Source organism: Manis pentadactyla, chromosome 17 (genome assembly GCF_030020395.1).
Source record: "Manis pentadactyla isolate mManPen7 chromosome 17, mManPen7.hap1, whole genome shotgun sequence".
Lineage (NCBI taxonomy): Eukaryota > Metazoa > Chordata > Mammalia > Pholidota > Manidae > Manis > Manis pentadactyla.
In genome coordinates this window covers 55,181,199-55,202,144 of record NC_080035.1, presented here as the reverse complement: position 1 = coordinate 55,202,144, position 20,946 = coordinate 55,181,199, and the positions used below count along the sequence as shown (strand labels likewise).

Sequence of the window (20,946 nt, the reverse complement as noted above, 5' to 3'; positions counted from 1 at the left end):
ACTTTATATATATGAAGTAGCTTGAGATTAGATTATACACATTATTTTGTATCTGGCATTTTTTTTCTTCGTATATAGTGAAAATATTTTCAATGTTACTGAATATTGTAATACATCATCCTTTTAATGAATACATGGTACTCACCATACGAATGTACTATCATTTACTTAACAATCTGTTACTTTTAATCTGTTCCCAATTTTCCCACAATTATAAGTATCACTGCACTGCATCTATTTTATATCCATTTTAATGCACTTCCTGGTTGTTTCCTTAAGATATGTCACTGTGAGTGGACTTCCTGGGTTGAAGAGTAGGAACATTTAAAAGATGCATGCTCTTGCTTATTTTGCTGTTCACCTCTTCACGTACCCATCTAAGATAGTAAGCTCCTAGGTATCAGGGTTCACGCTTTTCTTTGAGTTCACCCCATTCTCTTCACAGTGCTTGGGGATGGCAGAGCTTCAAAACTCAGCAAAGATGGTGTACCAGTAACAACCATGAAGGTAGCCGAATGTCCTGAAGGACCCTGAAGAAACACGCATATTTCCAAAGGGAAAACGGGTTAAGTTTTCCCACCCCACTCCTGGTCTGATCCAGGGCACCACAGGGAACTGAAATTCTCGGAATACAGTGACCCCTCGGAGGATAAACACTCCTTACCTGGGTGGAGGACGTTTAGTTTCCTCCAATTGTCTGTGATCTGTTGGGGGCTCGTTTTTGTATGTCCGACCTCGCACAGCGATGATGCACCATGGGCATTCATGGGAACGAATGAAGGGCCAGGGTCCTTACAACCCGAGGTGCAGATCACTTCAGTGACTGCCACTGTTTGCACTGTAAATAAAATACTTTCTGGAGACAGCATGGACTCATTCCTTCTTTTTCTTTCCTCTGTAGTCGAAGGAGAGGTGACTAAAAAGTGCAAGCAGTACTGGTGCTCAGAGAGAACCTGGGACTTTTGCGGGCAGCCGAAAAAGGGAGAGGGCTGGGGTGAGTCTAGACACGATTTCCTTCGATTGTCTTCTCTTCCTCCGCGCCATGCCCTCCCCCATTTTTCCCTTCTCCTGTGTGGACACTCCCGCCTTGGTCTGGTGCCCAGAGATGGGGGGTTCGACCCCCTCACCGCGTAGCTAAGCTTACAGCTCCTAGCATTCCAGGCGGGGCTGTCTTCAAGTAGCCAAAGCACTGGGAATTAGCAGCTCCCGGCCTCTCCCCTCTCGGTCTCCTCCTTGGTGGTTGTAAACTTCACCCAAACACCGAAAAGGCTCCGCCCCGAGAGTTTTGAACCGGCCATAGGCCGAGGCCGCGCTGGTCACACTCCCTCCCGAGGTCTCCCTGCCCCAGACTCTGCCCCCGGGGAGTCGCCTGGAGCCCACGTCCCCGCGCGCAGAGGGAGAGGCGGGGGCTTGCATGGCGGCAGGAAGCGGATGGTAGAGTTCAGAGTAGCTGCTCACCGCCTCCTCGCCTCCCAGGACCCCGGGGCGCCCGACCGGGCCGGAGCCTGGGGAGAGTCGTCGCGGGGACGGCGGGCCTACGGCCAATCCCCGGCTCCGACCCGGTCCCCTCCTCCCCCCGCCCTGCGCGCCCTCCTCCCTGCTCCGCCCCGCCGGCTTGGGGCGGCGGACGGCCCGCGGAGACGCTCGGACCCCCACCCGCGCGGCGGGCGGCGGCGCAGGCGGCTGCGGCCTAGGGCGCCGGGCGGCCGAGAGCCTCCTCCCCCTCCCGGAAGCGCGGGGCGGGGTCCCCGGCCGGGCCGCGGGGGCGGGCGCGGGCGCGGGGGCCGGGCCGGGCCGGGGCGGGGCGCGCTCGGCAGGCCCTGCTGGCTCGGCGCTCGCGGCTCGGCCGGCTGTGCGCGCCCACTCCGGCTCCAGGCGGCCAGCGCGCGCGGGCCCAGGCCGCGGGGCTCCTGCTGAACAGCAGCGGTTCGCAGCCCTCTCCGGCGCGGTGCATGGAGACACGGCCCGCCGCCCGCCGCTGAGCCCGCCGCCGGCCCGGGAACCGCCGGGGCTGGGGTGGCCTCGGGCTCCGGCCGGCCCCGCCGACGCCAGACTCGGGCTTGGCGGGCCGCCCCCGCCGCCCGCGGGCTGCGCGCGGCCCGCGGGCCTCGTCGCCCGCGCGGATCGCCGCGGCCCGGCCGTCCCGTCCCAGGAAGTGGCCGTCCTGGCCGCCATGGCTCACTCCCCAGTGCAGTCGGGCCTGCCCGGCATGCAGGTAGGCAGGAGCTGCCCGCCGCGGGCGGGGAGGGACGCGCGGGCCGGGGCGGAGGCGGGGAACTCGGCGGTGTAAACACGGCCCCTCACGCTGCCCCTTCCGGGGTCGCGCCGGCGCCCGGGGCGCCCCTGCCCGGCTCCGGGCCCCGGCCTCGGGGGTGAGCAGGGATGTGGGGCCGCGGCCCGGAGGCGGCCCTCGCCGGCCGGGAGTCGCGGTGGTCGGGAAGGGATGTGGGGGTGCCGGCCGCCGCGCCCTCCCCGTTCCGCTCCCCCCAAGGTCCCCAGGGCTGCAGGCCCGGCGTCGGCCCTTCCGCACCGGGAGGAGTGGGGCGGAGAAATGCCCTTGGAGGCCCGGCCGGGCCTCTGGGCCCTGCGTGCGTGCGGGGTGCGGCGGAGGCCCAGTCGCCCCCGCGGGCGGGAGGTAAAGTTGCGAGGCGGGAGGGGCAGCCCCGGGCGCGCCCCGACTGGTCCCGGGCCCGGCAGGGCGGGGTGCAGGGAGCTGTAACCGCCAGCTCCGCTCACGCCGCGCTCGTTCCGCGCCTCTCCGCCAGCCGAGGGGCAGCGCGAGCCTGCAAACCCGGGAGGAGGATTCCGGCAGACGACGTGCGCTCGTGGGTCCCGGGCCCTGGGCGTCCGCCTTGAGGCGTGCGTCCGCCTTGAGGCGTGAGTGGGGCCGGAGGAGTTCCTTCGCGCGAACCCGGCCGCTGACACTTTGGGGCATCTCGGCCCACCGGTGACTTTTCTGGAGAGGGGGAGAAGCCAAAATTCAAATTTACATGAATGCATTAAAGTTTTTCGCCTTTGGGGACTGTGTTTAGCCCTTTGAGAAGTGAAACCACCGTCCTTGGCTAATTTGTAATGTATGTAAGCGCATAAATGGTGGCAAAATGATTAGGATTAAAATATCACGATATGTTAGGGTATGTCTTTAAAGTTTTGCCTTCCTTGTTTATAAGCGAGTGAACATGGGGCCTTTAAGAAAAGAACCACAAGCATCCGAGTGGATTATTATTTTTACAGACATCAGCAGGCTCATTTCCTTTAATTCCCTGGCTCTTGAAGGCTGAGAAATACAGCGCTCGCACCTGGCCTTTCAGGAGCAGCAAATCTGCTCCCTCTTCTGAGGCACATGATTTTTTTTCCTCCCCCTCTTTTTTTAAACCATCAGTGGAAAACTGGATTTCATTGTTCAGGTTTGAAATCTGGAGAAATAGGAACACAAAGTTAGAATTTTAGCCTGAGGTCTCCCCACTCCCCCAACACCCGCAAAGGAGTAACAGTTAAAGTTAGTGTCTTAAGAGTGGGCTTGAAGAAAATTGCCTTTGAATCTCAGTTAAAGAGTTTTAAAGTCAATACGTATTTAAAGCCTAAGCTAGGTGAAAATCATGTGGTTTCTTGGTGTTTCCTGAAGTTCCTGCTTTGATTTGGTTTGCATTTCGAGGCAGGAAGGCAGGATGAACTTGGGTGAAAAATTATTTCTGACCACTAGAGCAAGAAGGGCCTCTTGAATAATAATAATTAACTCATTAACGTTTCCTTGCCGCCGATTTTTATACTGTGTTAATCAGGTTGTAATCCAGCACAAATGGCTCACTTAAGAGTTTACCAGGGAGGTATATTCCTTTGTGGAAAGCGAATCAGTTTGAAGAGGTACTTACAGCCCAGCTGGCTGGTGCCTAGAAGTCAGTATCAGATGGTCACCAGGCGGTGTCTGTTCTCAACATTTTCTTTGTCCTCACTTTTTTTTTTTCTTTAAGAGTATGGTCCATAATTCTTGGAAAAAGAAGGTAAATTTCCTTTAGTGAGTTTGCCTTGTAAATACAGCATATTTCCTAGGTAGTGTTACAAGGGAACTGCCTTTGTTTTTGTTTTTTTGCTTTGTGTAAAAGCTGGTAAGTGTTTATTTGGTGAAAACAATCAAATTTTTAGCTGTTACGATTTTGGGGGGTGGTGCCAAAGTGGCTTCTGACAGTCATTCCTGTATTTAAGTACATCTACCAAACTGTATGATTGTTTTTAGTTTGCCATTTGGGGAAGAACATTCCTATCCTCTCCCTTACCCCCCCAAAAGAAAAAAACAACTATATTTATGTTCTACTTGGAATTAGCAGTTGCTACTGCTCAGGGAGGCTTTCTTCAGAGTTGTTAAGGATTAAATTAAAGGCACACCTGCTTTTGACTGTTCTCTGGAATAAAACAAGAGAGAATAAATAACCCTGTGCCCTGTCCTGATGCATTTTATGATCCCTTGCTATTTTCTTTCTCATCTCCTGACCAGGGCTTATAAGGAGTTGGCTTAAAACTTTCAGAAAGACTGTAGAGTGAATTCTGGAAGCCTGAATTTAAACATCAAAGATGCTTAAAAAGAAAATTTGAATGAACATTTTCGTATCAACACCATTTTTCACTGTCTTGAGAACCATTTTTATGTCTTTAGAGTCTTACTGGTCCCATTGAGGTATGGGTATAATTTATGCCATTTTTAAGATGTGGAAACCAACAGAGGCTAATCGAACTGACCGAGGTGAAATAGTGTATTACCTGGCAAACTTGTGATTTGAAACCAGGTTTTTCCTGCCATCAAGACCATACTCCTACTCATCATGCTGTGTTTACTGCTTTATTATTAATGTTTACAAACAAAGGTTTTTTTTCCTTTTTCCTTGGATTTGCTGAAGACATTAGCTTTATTCAGTTAGCAACTTACTGAACACGCTGTGTCCTAGGTTGATGACTCAATCTGAATGAATTATCATTTTTAATGTTTAATGAAGGTTGCCTTTTTTACCCCCCACACCCAGTGTCATATTAGCATAGAGGAGAAAATAGAAATCATGAACTGAATGTAGTAAGAACCAGACATAAAGAAATTAGGTTGATTTGTGGATATAAGTACCCCCATCCTTAACTGAACATTTGCTTCAATCAGTTTAATTCAGATTAAAAAAAGAACTTCATTTGGCAGCACACGTGCCAGTTATTTTTTGTTTGCATAAGTTATTTAAAAATAATTGGTTTATAAATTTTCCTGACAGAATTTTATCAGTCACGTTTAAACTTTTCTGGTTCATGACTCATATAAGAAATACCAAGAACTGAAGAAAGTTTTAAGGACATAGTCCTAATCCTTACTACTTGTGATTTCTGTGATTTTTATTAAAAATAAGTACTGGTTGCAACAACACTGAATTTGGTTTCACTGCTGACTTGTTTGACCCAAATTTGAAACATACTGAATTAGATATGTCACATGTATGGTAGGGTCTGAGTTAGCGTGTTTTGAGGAGGTCATACATTTAAGATAATCTAGCTAGAAAAGCTAAAGTTTCTACCTGTTAACTTCATCCTGCCCCCTCGTTCTCCTTTTGTTTTCCTAGTTGCTTGGAAAAACAAAACTTTGCTGAGAATGCCCTCTTTTTTGTTGGGATACTGAGAAAGACTTTACTGACCAGTTTGGACACGTTTGGAGCTTTTCTCAAAGACTCTTGCGTACCCTGGGGAAAACCTGTGTGCTCTGGAAATCTGGGAAATGAAGGAAAACAGAAGGACAGCTGCATTTAATTGTGGCTTAAGTGCTCTTGTATTTTGTTTTCTTGTTAGTGTCACATTTCCATAGTTTTTTTCCTGTTGCCATGGAAGAGGCCTTCCCATGTTTAGCCTGTTGCCATTTGCACCCTGGGGAAAGGTTGGCATGTTACGGGGTGTGGACATTGAGAATATTTGCAAGATTTAGGTTGTCAAGCCTCTTAAGGGAAATGCTGACCTGTACAATGTGGTCTAGTGTCTCAGAAGGGCGGACTAGATAGGTTTCTCTACAAGTGGTGCCCAGAGGTGTATAAGGTACAAGTGAGAACTTCCTTCAGCCTGGTCCTCAGGAAGTCAGCAGCCTAGTGACAGACCATTCAGGTAATCTGCCTGCGAAGAAGATTTAAATGATTGAGGTGAGCACAGAGAGAGCAGAGGTGCAGGGTTGGAAAGTGGATGCAGAGGTCCTAGCTTGGATCCCACAGCTCGAGGGGCAGCAGGCCTGGGAAGGGGCCTGGTTCCTTGGCTGCAGTTGGAGGTATCGAGTGTCATGCACAGTGGGAGCCCTGCTTTCTCTATTGCAGGTGGAAGGAGTTGGGTTCTGGGGTGGTGGGTGCTCACTTGGAAGGCAGTGGTGGCACTTCCGGTGGGAGGAACCCAGGATAAGGAGAGTATGAGTCAGAAGGCTGAGTGGTTGGGGGCTCAGCTGTCAGCAGGATAGCCAAGGCGGACTCTGAGCAAGGTTGACTCAAACCGCAGTGATCTGAAATGTCAGTGAACATTTATGGTCTTTTATTACTCTCTGCCATCCCCTTGCTTTTGACCATTACTGCTGTTCTGTGCTAAGGAATAATAAGAAAAGTAGAGGCATACTTTTCTGTTGCTGTTACTAGTTGCCTAAGGTTTTTTTTTGATACCTGTTTCAATACTTCATATTCCCTCTTTCCCTCTATTACCAAAATTTGACAATGTCAAGAACTTGTTTTGCTTAAGAGCATGTTTTTTTGGGGGAGGTTGTCAGAAGATTTTTTAAAATTAAAATTAAAAATATAACTCGGAGGAGTCCAGGACATTTTGGTTCTCCTCCCAGATCTTGGAACGTTCTTGATACTTGCCATGGAACCAAGTGACCTTCAAGTAGGAATTGGCCAGATCAGATTTTTCCAGGCTGCTAATGTAACACACTGTCCCTGCAGAGAGTAGTTTTGGGCAAGTAGCAGCCATTATCGTTTTCCTGTTACTTTATGTAATTTTGTGCTCCTCTTTGAGCTACTGATGTACTGTGTGGAGCTGAGCTTACTTATTTGATGCAGGTTGACATTGCTTTTCAGTTGCATAGTGTTTTTCCAGGACTTTGATGTGAGATGTGGCCTGAGGAGTTACTGAAGAAATGAGCCCCTTGGTAGTCTCTCTGCTTTTCTAGTGTATTTTTTAGTCACACCAAGCCAGAGTCCAGGAGTCTGAGGATCACTTGAGAAGCAGACCCCCTGCTCTCTGTTTCGGTGATTTTCTCCTAGTGATTTCAGAGATGCCTGCTTGGAAACTCCTTACCTGCAGGAAATGGACCGCACCCAGCTAACCCTTCTGTGGTTTTTTTTATGCCTTAGCTCTGCATTGTTATCATTAATGGAATCTTGTGGCAGGAGCTAGAGCAGGAAATAGAAGTTGCTCTGTTATCCTTCTATTGCTGCTTAGAGTCAGCCACTGTCACTGGACCAGTTATTTCCCATAATTCCTGTTTTTGCAGTGTTATATATTTAAAACTCTGTGTCAAGTGCTTTGGGAAAAATGGCTATTTTTATGACACCTGGATCCTCAGGTGAATATGGAGTTTCCTAATCCTAATGGCTCCTTGGTTTCCAAGGTTTAGATTAGGGAAAATAAAAAGAGGTGGACTTTAACTTGCTACAAAGTATAAAACACCCCAAGTTGTGGATTACAAAGGCACTTAAAGTACACACTCCTGGGACAGCACTTGACTTTAGGGACCTTCCATTATGTTTTCATGAGGGCTCTCAAGCCGTACCAGGAACCCTGTCTGTTCAGTGCCCTTTTGGTATCTGAATAAATTGTGGGAACATTTTGCGTTTTACATTAATGTTTATCAGATATCTTCCTATTTTAAGACTTGTCCTGTTTTTAAGAAGATTTTTAAGCTCTAAAATTTGAAAGGACTGTGTGTCCAAATCCTTGTTTTATTTTTAATTAGGGAATTTTAGTTTTTATTTTAAACAATGAGTTTATTTTAAAGAGTCAGATGGCTTTGTAAGGTTTGTTTGGAAAGATCCCGTTACTTGCCACTTGCCTCTTTTCCTCCCCCCCAAAGGCAGCACCCCTTTGGCCTGTTAGCAGGTGTCGGTTGTTACTTCTTTGTTTATAAAGAACATCTAAAAATTACTGCTACTTTTTTCTAGTTTCTGGCACTATCTATAGACTTTGTTGGTTCTGTAGATTTAGTTCCCATCTTCCTGCATCCTTCAGTCACAGGGACCTCTCTTCTCTCCCCAGTATAATTACATTGTAACTTTGGCCAGATTAGTGCATGCATTAATGTGACTGTGTGGACAGTAGTCCCAGCTCAGCCATTAGGAAACCAGGATCACATTTCAGATCTTTTTGGAAGTTGTTTTTTTGGTAATGTTAATTGTCTTAGTTTGGGCGGCTTTAATAAAATGTCATAGACTTGGGGGTTTAAACAGCAAACATTTTTCTTCTCTGTTACTGAGGCTGGGAGTCAGATTCCATGTCTGGTTTGCTTAAGAGCATGTGGCAGTTGGCCTGTTTCTGGATGTGTCTTCACATGGTGAAGGGAGGAAGGAGTGCTTGTGGGTCTCTCTTATAAAAGCAGCATCCCCATCGTGAGGGCGCCACCTTGAATGTGTGATTACTTCCTAGAGGCTGTGCCTCCTGGTACCATCACATAGGGGATTGGGCCTAACATGAGTTTTGGGGGATATAAACATTCAGTCTCTAGCAGTGCTTATAACTTATTCAATCCAAAACTCAAACCAGTTGTTGCAAGCTGCTCTTAGGAGGTGCAGGTAGAGCAGAAGGGTTCTCTAGTTCTTTCTGGAGAAGCCATCCTGTGAGCCTCTGATCTGCTCCCGCCTGGCTGGTGGGCTTTCACTCCGCTCCCCTGCTCGCATCCTCTGTCTTCCTTTGCCTCTTGGTCCTCGGCACTCCGGGTGCTGCGCTCTTTGGGTGGCTTGTTTTCTCTGTCTCCTGTCAGCACCTTTCTTGGCTTACCTCGTTGTGTTGGCGGAACATATCTTGCAGTGCCTTCCTGTTAATAGGTTTATTGAGGTCTTAGAGATCTGAAAATTCCTTTATTTTTACCTTTCCTCCCAATTGATATTTTGGGTATATAGTCATAGGGTGGAAATCATTTTCTGCCTAAATTTGAAGGTATTTTTCCACTGCGCCACACCAATACTAGAGTTCATGTATGCAAGCTGTTTTGTTCTTTCTGAACTTACTATTTAATAGGGCCTGAGTTTTTCTTTGTGATCTGAATTTTCATGATGACATGTCTTGATGTGGGTCTGTTTTTGTTTTTGACAGGTATTGGTAGGCCCTTTGAATTAGGCAGCTCAGGTTTTTTTAATTGAATTTTTTGGTGCCCCTTCTTCCATTTTCTATATTCTCTTAAACTCTTTATTATTTGGATGTGGGACCTTGTGGAATGGCCGTCAAATATTCTTACCCTTTAAATCTATTCTCCATTTCTCTATCTTTTTTCCTGGCTTTTCTGGGAGATAGTCTCAACCTTATCTCCAGCTCTTCTAATGAGTATTTCATTTCTGCTCTTGTTTTATAAATTCTAAGAGCTCTTCATGGTTCTCTGAATATTTATTGTTTCAGTTGCAATAAGAATACTCTTATTTCCCTAAGTATGGTAATTGTAGTATTTTTTACCCCCTCAGAGTAGATTTCCTCCGAGGCCCTTTTTGTTCTCTTGTTGGTTTTGGTGTCTATTTTTTTTTTTTTTCGGTAGAGACCACCCTCAAGTGTCTATTCAATTTTTAATAGTGGGGAACAACCATGCTTTATGGAAATGTGAGTTTGGAAGGGGCCTCTTTTCACTTCAGTGATACCAGGTGCCCCTCCTGGGCAGGAGGGGTGAGCGACGCTTAGGTCAGTTTCTTTCAGCTTTTCGTACATTTCTCCTCCTTGGAGAAGCCTCCTGACCTGCTCCCGGCTGGTGGTTGTCCACCCGTGGGGCGCCCCTGGGGCTGATCCCTCTCCCTTCTCTCGCCCGATACTTCATGCCCGCCTGAGCCCGGGTGGAGGGAAGGCTGGGGGCCGGCCCTTGTCTCGCATGGCTTATTCCTGAGTTTCTGGCACGACGCCTCTCCTCTGTGTGTGCCACTGCCTGCTCCAGAGACCCTAGGTTTTCTCTTCCAGGGAATGTGCTTCTGGTGGGCCTTGACTGGGGAGGCGAGGAGAGTGGCAGGTGGTCTGCGTCTCTGACCACTTCCTGACTGACTTGATGTCTCTCCTTGTTCTCGGTGTTCCCCTTCCACAGGAGCCTGGTGCTGCCAGTCCCGAGTCTTGGGGTTCCGCGCTGAGTGGAGTCGGTTTTCTGCTTCCACACCTCTGATGGAACATCTGTTCCCCCTGCCCAAGAAAATCCTCATCTTTCCTTCCTACCACCAACTTCCCACTCCTGGAATTTTACTACTGTTGGTCTCTCCTCTCCTGCAGTGCAGATGTTCAGTCTTTAAGAAAATTCCCTTTATTAGGGCTTTAGTGGGGTTTCAGGATTGATGAAAGTAGGTGCTTGAATTTCAAGGTCACGACTTCCTGGCTTTCCAGGCTGGGGAAGGACTCCGGGAGCTGTGTTCTCTTCACCGTGTGGTTTTGCCTTCTGTTATCTCTGGAAAGTGAAGGGCAGTGTAAATACGAGCTTGCTCTTCCCTGTCTCTGACAGTCAGTGACCTCACCTCCCTAACCTGAGCTGAGAACCTGCTCTTCTCCATTCTGTGTCTCGTTTTCTGGTGGTGAGATCATGTGCTCATGGAACCGGTTCAGGGAGCCTCGCAGTGTCTTTTTAGAGAAATGTCTGATAGGCTGATGGATGTTTTGGGGGCCCGTCCCATGGTCCAGAATTGAGTGTGTGCTTCCTAGGCGGGTGGGGGCCACATGGTCATGCTGCTGGCTCCCGGGGGGGTCTGCACAGACATGAAGATGAGGGGCTTGCCAGGGTGGTTTGGGTGCCTGCGTGGTGGGTCCAGTTTGCCGCGTGTTAGAGGACTCCGTGCTGCGGTCTGGGGAGTGAGGAGCGGGGTCTTCACGCTCTGTGCCCGGCCCAGCGCTGTTCCTTATACTGGCATTTCACTGGGCGAATGGCTGGGGTGCATCTCCGAACAGGGAGAGCTGCTCTCTGGGATACTGCCTTAAAACGATTTCCTACTTAAGAACAAAGTACCCTTTTGGGGTAGAAATTTGCAATGATAAACTTTTGAGTGAAAATGAAAAGCAATCCAGAACTTTGGGGCCAGGTGTCGGTCAGCGGTTATTTTTAGGCACAGTTTCACAGGGTAACTTTAAAGTCATGTTCAGTGTGGTTAATTCAAAGTTGTTAAATTGCTACCTGAACTCTGGATGAACTGAGACCAGCTGAAGAAAGGCATTGTTTGAACATTCCTTTAGTGTGTTTGAGGCACTTTCATTGTACCAAACAGTTCTTGAGAGGTAATTTAAAAAGAAAAAGCTATCTAAGTACAGAGTTATTCATTTCCTCAGTGGCTGCTGGTATGCCGGTTTTCTTTTTCCTGCTCCTTCACCGTTACCTGAATAGGTAAGTGGTGTAGGTGAACAGTGCCTCTGGCGTTGCTGTATTGATCAGTCTGAAAATAAGTATTTGTTGCCCTTAGTGGAAGGAAGCCTTGGAAGGAAGCGGACTTGATTTTACTGCCTTCTCCCCAAGGGCCAGCCATTGGTAGGCTGCCCGTGCCCTTGGGTGACCCTTGAGATCTCTGCCAGGGGAGGGGCTGTTATTACTAGTTTGCAGATGAGAAAATTGAGGTTTTGGGAGCTTGACCAAGGCGTCTGGGATAATAGCTCTGAGTCATGGTGCCCGCACTTGTGGTCTTTACCTTCCTTATACCAGAATGTTCCTGCCAAGCCTTTCGGTCGTCGCCCACCCCATCCTGTTACCTGTCAGATGTGCCTGCTGCCTCTGGGAAACCAGCCTAGGCCAGGGCTAGTAACTTGATGGGATTTGGGGTACTTTTATCTGCCCTGCCCCTCACATCCTCCTTGCCTTTGTGTTTTAACTTTCAAAGATGAGTTTTTTGATGTTCCAGTATTGTTTGTTTTTTTTTTTCCAGTATTGTTTTTAAGTGGCTTCCTGGCAGTTAGGATTGTGGGGTTGGGGAGAAGGTGACTTGGACTTTAAGATGTTTTCTTTATTCTTCATCTCCTTTCTCTCGGTTGAGCCCCTAGATCCTCCCTTAGGGTGGAATGGGAGCCTTTGGCCTTTTTTTATTGCCTTTCAGGTGTTGCCCAGATTAACTGGAAAAAAGTACCCTGTATTCTAACAGAGAATTTCACATTTTAAAAAGTATCCCCATCACCTGGAGGGCTTGATAAAATTTCGACTGTGGGGCTGTGGTCTGGGGTGGACTTAGCATTTCTAGCAAGTTTCCGGGTGTGCTGCTGCCTCAGGGACCACACTTTGAGAACCACTGAATTGGAAAATTAAAAACCCTTGTGTCCCTGTAGCTCCCCACTGTGGGGAACCCTATAACCATGCCCATTTGCAGAGCAGCCCTATTGAAAACCTACGCTTGCGATTTATGACTCGAATTTCAGAAAACTGACTTTGGAACAACTGGTTTAATTTTGGGAATTGAATAGGCTTTTGAATGGTAAAACTTCAGGTAAAGCCTTTTGTGTTTTAGCGTGTGTCTTGCCAGTGGGTTTCAGCCCCAGGCAAGTCCACTGTGGATTCAGTGAGACCAAAGAAATGTCAGTAGAACGTTCTTGGGGTGAAAGGGTTTATACCCAGTTTTATTCCCACAGTGGCAGGTCAATCACTAGAATCGCGTCCACTCAGCGAGTCTGCGTGCAGCAGGCTGGTCTCTGCCTTCGGGCCTCTCTGGCCCTGCAGCCATCTCAGTCACTGTCTTCGGCACTGCCACCACTACAGTGTTGTCTCTGCTCTCCTGCAGCCTTGCAGCCGGGCCACCGTGTTTCCCAGAGCATTGGGCAGAGCTCTTTATATAACAACGTATTGCCCACACGTGTGTAGTGAGCTAGCCAACCAGGGCCAGGTAAGAATCCTGGCTACAGGAGCGTTCACTTTATCCACAGCGTGCATTGTTAAACCTGTTGGAGGGTAGAAGATGATGACGGTTCTGTGTCTTTTTGACCTTGGAACCTTGTGTTTTTAAGGAATGGCTCTCAGAACTAACATTTCAGGGTTCTTTTGGAAAACCCTGAGCCAGAACAAAGGCCCAGAACTGGGTAATCTTCCACAGCCTTGCCAGGATAACCTCTCTCAACTGCTTGCATCGCATCACTCTCTGCTTAATCTTTGGTCACCTCTGGACAAATATAACTCCAGCTTGAAACCCAGGGCCTTGGGGTAACACTGCTTCCTCTTCCTGGTCAGCTCCCCTTACCTTCTTGCGCTCACCTGGCCGGATACCCCAGATTCCTTTGTTTAGTAACTTCTAGTGGGTGATTAATGTTTAGATTATGCTGCTTTTAAAAAAAAATTGGATTTGAAGGGAAGAGCTTCAGGGAAAGTCTGCATCATCTAGCCAGCTCCCCCACTTGCTGGGACACAAGCCCTGGTGATAGTACCTGGCAGATGGTGAGGTCTGGTTAGGAAGTGAATGGGCTCTCTGGGCAAAACTGCTTTTCTTTTCTCATAGATGTTCTGTTTAACACTTAACTAAAGACACACATGTATTTCTATACTAGGAAAAATATTCTGGACCCGTAGATTTCTAAATGTTTGGGATGTTAGAGGCTTTAAGCTCTCAGGTATAGTTGATTTGATTTTTAATTCAGAAAAATTCAGAAAATTGTTCGTAGTATTAGCAGTCTTTCATTAGAGTGTACTGTGAATATATAGACTTTGATCTTACGAGACTTGGCTTATTTGAGTGATTTTTTTTTTAATTGCATTTTAATCTTTCTGAGATTTGTTACATGGCTTTCTCCAATAAAAGGGTAAAGGGCATAATAAGCGGTCTTAGGGGAGGGGCTGTGTCAGGAAAGGTCTGGTGAGGTTTGGGCACCTTTCTCGGTCGTTAAGGAAGAGTCAAGTCTTCCTAAAAGTAGTCTTGTCATTCAGAGTGCCTGCCTCCATATTGTCGCCTTCAAGAAGCACTTACATGAAGTGAAGCTTCCTGCACGTCCTGGCGGAGTTCTGCTTCCCTGGGCTGGCTGCCCGTGTTTATCTTGCAGGCGGGGATGTGATTGAAGATGTTCACCTAAGGTTAGTGGTGGACTCCGGTCATGCTCCCAGATAGGCCTGGGCTGTGACCTTAGGTATTGTGGAATGGAATTTCATTTCCCCATGGGCATGAAGCAGTCGTGTTTTAAATTATTACAAAGTTGAAAACAGTTTTGAGTTGAAAAGCAGTTTTCTCAGTGATCCCCCTACATCTGGGGGTGAATTACTGTTTATGTGGAGCAAATGGTTTCTTGAGGGCAGGTCTTCTCAGCCCTCTCCCCATCCCATATTTTATTTGTGTGTGTGTACATATATATAAATTTGTGTGTGTGTGCATATAAGTGGTGTTATTTAATGTTTTCTTTTTGTAATCTTTCAGTAAATAGCCTTAAAAAGAGCTTGTGCTGTTAACACTCCTGGTCAGAAGTATCTTTTTCCTCTTTGTATTTCCAAAAGGAAAGAAGTTTATATTTCCTTTACATTTTTAAAAGGAATAAACTCCTCAATATCCTGAAAAACAGAGTGAAAATTCCTTAAGATGATAAAACAAATCTTTTTAAAATGGTTAAATTCTCAGTGTTTTTATACATGGTCTATTGCATATATTATTTCTAATATGTTAGCTGTAGCCATGAAGGCTGTTTTTTAAATTCTGTGAAAATGATTCCTCCCTTCATTTGTCCTTTTGTATCAGAGTAGTGATAATTCCATTGTTTTCTGTTGGGAGGCTGGGGGTGATAAGGTCCTTTGAAAATCAGTGGAAGCCTGTTCGCCGAGCTTGTAGAGCCAGACCCCTTTCTGCTTTGGCCTTGCTGTCTGCAGTCTATTAAACAGTAATGTGGAAGGGGGGTTGAAGATTAGTGCAGAAATGGGACCCCTGCCAAAAAGCCTCTCACTCTATCCCCCATTGAATTCTTAAAGCAAAAGCATTTATAATCCCACTACTGGAATATAGTGTTTTCTATTTTGCTTATTTTCCAGTTGTCTCTGTACATAGATCTTTAAATGACTGCAGTCATACCTGGGTGCACTTTTTATACTGTTTTCCATTTGTAAATGGATCATAAATACCATTCCCCATTTCTGCACAGTTTTCCTAATGGTTATTTTACTGTTTTAACTGGCATGCCCTTGCCTCCTCTACTGTAAGACATGCCTCATCCTTAGGGCACCAAGTTCCAGAAGCACGTTCCTGTTTGCCTGTCCTGGTTAGAAAGAATGATGTTGCTACTTTCTTTTGGGAAGAAAATTATTCGTTGTCCCCCTCCCTGAACAGTATTATGGGAAAGTACTGCTATTGTTACTTAATGAGTTTTTGTAGTTAAGGCTTTGCTTACATTGATAATCTAGAGCACTCTCCCAGTGGGGTTACAGATTTATGTTGGGCTCCTTGCTGAGAGAGTTGTATCGACACAGAGGTCACTGCTTTAGCCTGGGGCCCACAGAGCCTGTGTGTGCTCGCATGTGAACCATGTGTGCGTGTTAATGTGAGTGTTACCTCAAAACAACAAGATCACTCTCCTTTCTGGGCCTCGTCCAGGCCATGGATGAAGCAGATGTAGGGCATGAGGAAGACAAACAGGGACTTCTGCCTGCCTGAATTATATTCTTGTCCGTCAGCTGAATGCTTTCTATATGTGACAGATACTCTAGTTTAAAAAAAGCTTTTATATCCTGTAGGTTTCTTTTTAGTCTTTGATTTAATGAAAAGGTGTAGATGATAAGGAGTTGGGCAGGAGTGTGGGGGGGCGGGTAGCGTGACGTAGCATTACTGGTCTGAAGGAGCGTTCACCCCTGACGGGGCCAGTCTGTGTGTTAACCGTTCCAGTGTAAGCGTTTTGAGTGACGGGGCTGTAGTCATTGACAGACTACATACTGTGCCCACGTTTTCTTTCCATGCAAGGTGCACACCAGAGTGAGGGGCCACTGGTCATAGTGGTACCAGGGTTGAGCACCAGTGCCTGGCTGCGTGGAGCAGCCCATGGGCGGGAGCCCCAGCAAGTCGTGTGTGTCGGCACTGAGTCTGTGAGCCGCCCCACAGCACTAAAGGTTTTCCTGTCAAATGGTTTCAGATGGGGTTAAGTCTTCCCTCCAAAGGAGTTATGAAAAACTTTTGGTTTCCAGAGACTTTGGAATTCTCAATAAATACCGATAATGGACCAGTACTACTGTGTGTGTGTGTGTGTGTGTGTGTACACATGTATGTATTCAGTGAAGAGAAAAATTAAGAACAGCTATAAGGCAGTAATACATGAGAATTTAACATTAGAACCTATTTGCTTTTTTCCTTTATCTAAATTAAAAACGTTTTTCTTCATTGTGTGATTGTCTTAGTTATTTAACTCTTATGAGAAATGAACACGGAAATGGAAACTTATTGGATAGAAGTACAGTTGAAAGAGGAAGTGTGATCAGACTTTGTGTTGTAAAGATCATTGCTATTTTAAGCTGAAACACTATGTGTAAGTGTGGACTATGACCGTTTACCTTATCAGTATTTTATAAAACAAAAATTAAGGGATATAGTAGTATTTTGATTGTAACTTATTTCCATGGTCACTGCTGTTATAGTCTGATGTGGAAAGAAGCAGGAATTTCAAGTGTCAGAAATAAAAGTTTAAAATATGGTTGGTTCCCAGATGAATTTCAGATTTCATCTGTAATTTAGTCAGAAGCCCAACACACTTTCTTACAGAAGTGAGTTTGTAAATGGGGTTAAGTCTGTGAGACTAGGATGGAAAAGCCTAGATGAGCTGTAAGTTAGGGTTAAGTTCCAGTTCTGAAGGCAGGAAGCTAGTTGATAGGAGAGTTGGAGAAGGAAGACTTGGCTCTGCCCTCCTCGGTGCAGGCTGGTCCCCTGCAGAATCCGAACTCAGGGGCGTCTCTGTACTGTGCTGGTGCCCGACCCCTCCATCCTTTAAGGCCTTCCTGATACCATGGTTCTCGTGTGAAACGTTCTGTACTACATCCCCTTCAGGAGGTCTCAGTATTTCCCGGTTTAAGTTCATATTCCTTGTTTTAGAAGTGATTTTAGCTATATGTTGGGAAAGCACGTAGGCTGGTTCATGCAGGTGGTAGCCCTTGTTAGTTACAAGAAGAAAGGATGTGGGTGATGTGAGTAGATACCTAAAGGTGGATATCAGGCAGTGAGAAATCGATGGCATTATACAGGAGATGATCAGGATTGAGGAAGAGGGATGTGTGTCAGACAACTGCGCTGGCAGTGGGTTAGGAAGATACGTGATAGGCCCTGCCTTCATGGAGCTTACAGTCTAACAGCAGAGGCATGTTAGTAAGCTCACGTTTCAGTGGAGCTGAAGTACAGGCACAGAAGTAGTGCAGAGGTGGCAGTCTGAAGACTGACACAGGAAATGATGCCTGAGCGCTGTAGTTTTTTTGAAGCACAAGGAATCCAGATAGAATGTTCAAAGCATAGTTTTTAAAAATAGCACTGAGTGTTTGGGAAAGTGCAAGGAATTTGCTTTTGAAGGACTTCAAAGGGAAATGAAGGAAAATGAGACCCACAGTTGAAGAGGTAGTAGGGGAACAGATCACAGAGGACCGTGTCCGTGGTTTGGGCTTTAGCCTATTGGGTGGTGGGAAATTTCCTGGAAAGTTTGACCTGGCAGAGTGAGACCAGTTTTGGGTTTTAATAGTTTGGTGGTAGGACCGGAGAAGGCAGAGGCTGCTCCCTTGGCTGGGAGAAAATTGCTGTGGCCTGGGGAGAGTTGCTGTGAGCCTGGACTGAGGCATTGGTGGCTGGGTGGAGAGGGGTCCAGAGGGAGCTGTGGGTAGACCGGCCAGATCTGTGATGGTGGCCCTGAATGGGGAAAGCCTGGCACGGTCCTGGCCTGGGCTGAATGAACAGAGGACCAGCCGTGATGTGGAGGGTGAAGAACTGGAATGGAAGTGGAGGGAACAAATAGGTGGGTGCATGTGTGGCTCTGGAGCTTGGGGAGAGTCCTGGCCAGGCACTGGGGCTGCTGGAGTGTGAATGAGGTCATCAGGGGCAGTTGGCAGCATGATAGCGAACGGGAGCGCCAAGAGGGGGGTGACTAAAAAGGGAGAAGCCTGCAGTTTGGATCTCACAGGCGCTTAGGCGGTCCACCCCGCTTGCCAGCTATTCACTGAATTCTCTACTCTGAACTCTGCGGTCCGAGTCAGTGATTTCCACACATGGCCACAGGATAAAGGGATGGAGAGAATCTGTTATCAGCAGAACAGTTCCTAAGCTGATTGTAAGTCAAGAATAGCTGTTAGTTTCTTAGGTTATTAGAGTTTGTTTTAAAAAAGCATTAAGAGATAAATCAACAGAGCTCCAAATATCTAGTATGTATTTAATTTTGACCCCCAAACTCTTCATGGTTTAATGGGAGTCACTCCTGAAATGGATCAGAAAGTAATATGGCAATGAGCTGGATAGCAGAGTTTAGCAAGGATGTGTTGTTCAAATATCCTTGCAAAAATTGGTTGTAGAAGCCTCTAGGTTAACCAAACCAAGCAGGCTTCTGTTCTGACCCAGACAGATACTGCTGGATGCTGGGCTTCCTGTGATGCTTCTCTCTCCACCCTGCACCATGCAAACAGGAGAGTAGTCAGGGAAAATGAAAACAGGGTTAGGGGTAGGTTGTTTTGGGTGATTACGTTAATTACAATAATTTTCTTTAATATGTGTACAACTTAAGCATCCCCAAATGCCAATTAGATGAGAAAGGGAGTTTGGAGTTTATCTAGTTGGTTTACTTTTAGGTGATCTAATCTCTGAGAGGATGACATTTTAGATACGTTAGGGGTCTGGAGATGACAACTTACGAAACTTGGTATAAATCAGAACTCCTATTTTATTACTTCGCCAGAAGTAATTTATTTTATTGTATTTTGTATTAAGGTATCATACACAATCTTATGCCCAGATTTCACATGAGCAACATTGTGGTTACTACATTCCCCCTTTTATCAAGTTCCCACCATATACCCCATTACAGTCACTGTCCATCAGCATAATAAGCTTCTCTGTGCTATAGTCCTTCCCCATGCCCCCCCTAAATTATGTGTGCTAATCATAGTGCCCCTTAATCCCACCAGAGGTAATTTAAATAATTAAAATGAAACGGTCCATTTTAAACTTCTGTTCTGTAAAGAGCAGTGGGTATTAGGTGTTTTGGGAATTATGGACTGTTTGGAGGGGTAACTGGAACAATGAAGATAATCACTTTTTTAAAAAGACTTTTTTAGAGCAGTTTTAGGTTCACAACAAAACTGAGTCGAAGATAGGTATTTTTCCTGTGTACCCTCTGCTCCCTTACCGCCTGCAGTGTCCTGTGCCAGATCGTGCTTGTAACTGATGAACCACCACGCTTGGTCTGCAGTTCACATCAGGGTGTGCTCCTCTTGTACCTTCTGTGGGTTTTAGCAAATGGAGAATGACATGTGTCTGCCCTTTCAGTACCATGGAAAACCATTTCACTGCTCTAAAAGTCATTGAGAGGGTATTTTAAAAATGTGTCATTTTGATTCTTCTTTTTTTTAAAAAATACGTAATGCCCTTTTTTCTTCATTGGCTTCTTCAGTTTCTGATGCGATCAGAGGTATTTTTCTTAGTGTGGTGGGGCTTGGGAAGCCCTTGGTCTGCCATCACGAAAGCTGCATGCACTTGGGGTTCTCAAGGCACACGGATCCAAAATTATGTCTTGAGGAGTTAGTGGCTCTCAGAAGCCACCCAGGAACCCAATAAGGAGGATACTAATGGGGAAGCTCTGCAGAGTTCCTTTTGTTCTCTGCCCTTCCAATTAGTTTGAGATTGTTCAGTTAGAAAGCTGAGTGTCCACACCGAAAATGAAGGTGCCTCTTTCCCTAAGTAGAGCTGCCTTTGTTTGGACTGTGCAGTTTCCCTTATCCTGTCCTTCACCAGCAGCACCAAGTGGGAGGAAGTCGTCCCATGTGGTGTCCCCTGTCTGGTCCCCCTCCTCCCGGCAGTGGGACAGACACTCCTGCAGCCTTGGCAGGGGTTGGCCTCTGAGCCTCTCCCACTGCCACCTGTGCCCTCACCCTTGTACCTCCAGAGGCCCCTGCGAAGCTGCCCTCAGCTTGTTGGCCTGGTGTCAGTGTCTCTTCAGCCTGCTGACCTTGGTTTGGTTCTGGGGGCTGAATCCCCTCCCGTGACTCCAGATCCTGTGATACACTGCTGGGGATTCTAAGGAGGGGAAAAATACCACATGGTGCCTTGCCCCCACCCAAACTAATGCAAAGATTCTGTTAAAAAAATTGAGGTTTTACAAATTTTAATTTATTAAAAATATTATAGAAGTAATACATAACCAATTGTAAAAAAAAATTAAACAATACAGAATTGTATGACTTTATTCCCCAAGGGTAACTAGTGTTGAGGGTAAGGATTCTGTGGTTGTTTTAGTTGAAAGGATAGTTCACTATCTTACATTTAGGACTGAAGGGAAGGCTGGAAATGCCATCTGAGGTTTTTTTTTTTGCCTGCCTTATTGCAGCAATTCCATCAGAAATGTTACCTCTAATCAAGACCCCTTAAACAATCCAATTTCTGCCAGCACTTAAGTGCTTTTCATACTCCTGATAGACATGATACTCATTCTTCAACCAGCAGATTTATAGGATGTCTGCTGTGTTAAGTGCACCATGCTAGAGGCTAGGGAAATAAATGAGCTCTGCCTGCTTCCTTAATGTGCTCACAGTCCAGCACCTGGCAGACATCCCAGCACAAGTGCGAGGCGATATTAAGGAAGCCTTCCTGGAGGAGGTGGCATTTGAGCGTGTATCTTAGT

The 20,946-nt window shown here is 46.6% G+C and overlaps 1 protein-coding gene across 3 annotated transcripts in view; it reads left to right on the top strand.

The window, feature by feature from the left end:
* The first annotated feature begins 2,080 nt into the window (after positions 1-2,080).
* Positions 2,081-20,946, top strand: part of STK24 (serine/threonine kinase 24) — a 113,609-nt gene continuing 94,743 nt past the window's right edge. For 2 of the 3 annotated variants that reach the window (XR_008994595.1, XM_036893888.2), the window contains exon 1: positions 2,537-2,635. Coding sequence is in view for 2 of the 3 variants with exons in the window: in XM_036893888.2 (XP_036749783.2) it covers positions 2,552-2,635 (84 nt within the window). In the remaining variant the exon portion in view is untranslated. Of the gene's footprint in view, positions 2,216-2,536; positions 2,636-20,946 lie in introns of those variants that run through there. The other variant, XM_036893889.2, reaches the window with a different exon arrangement.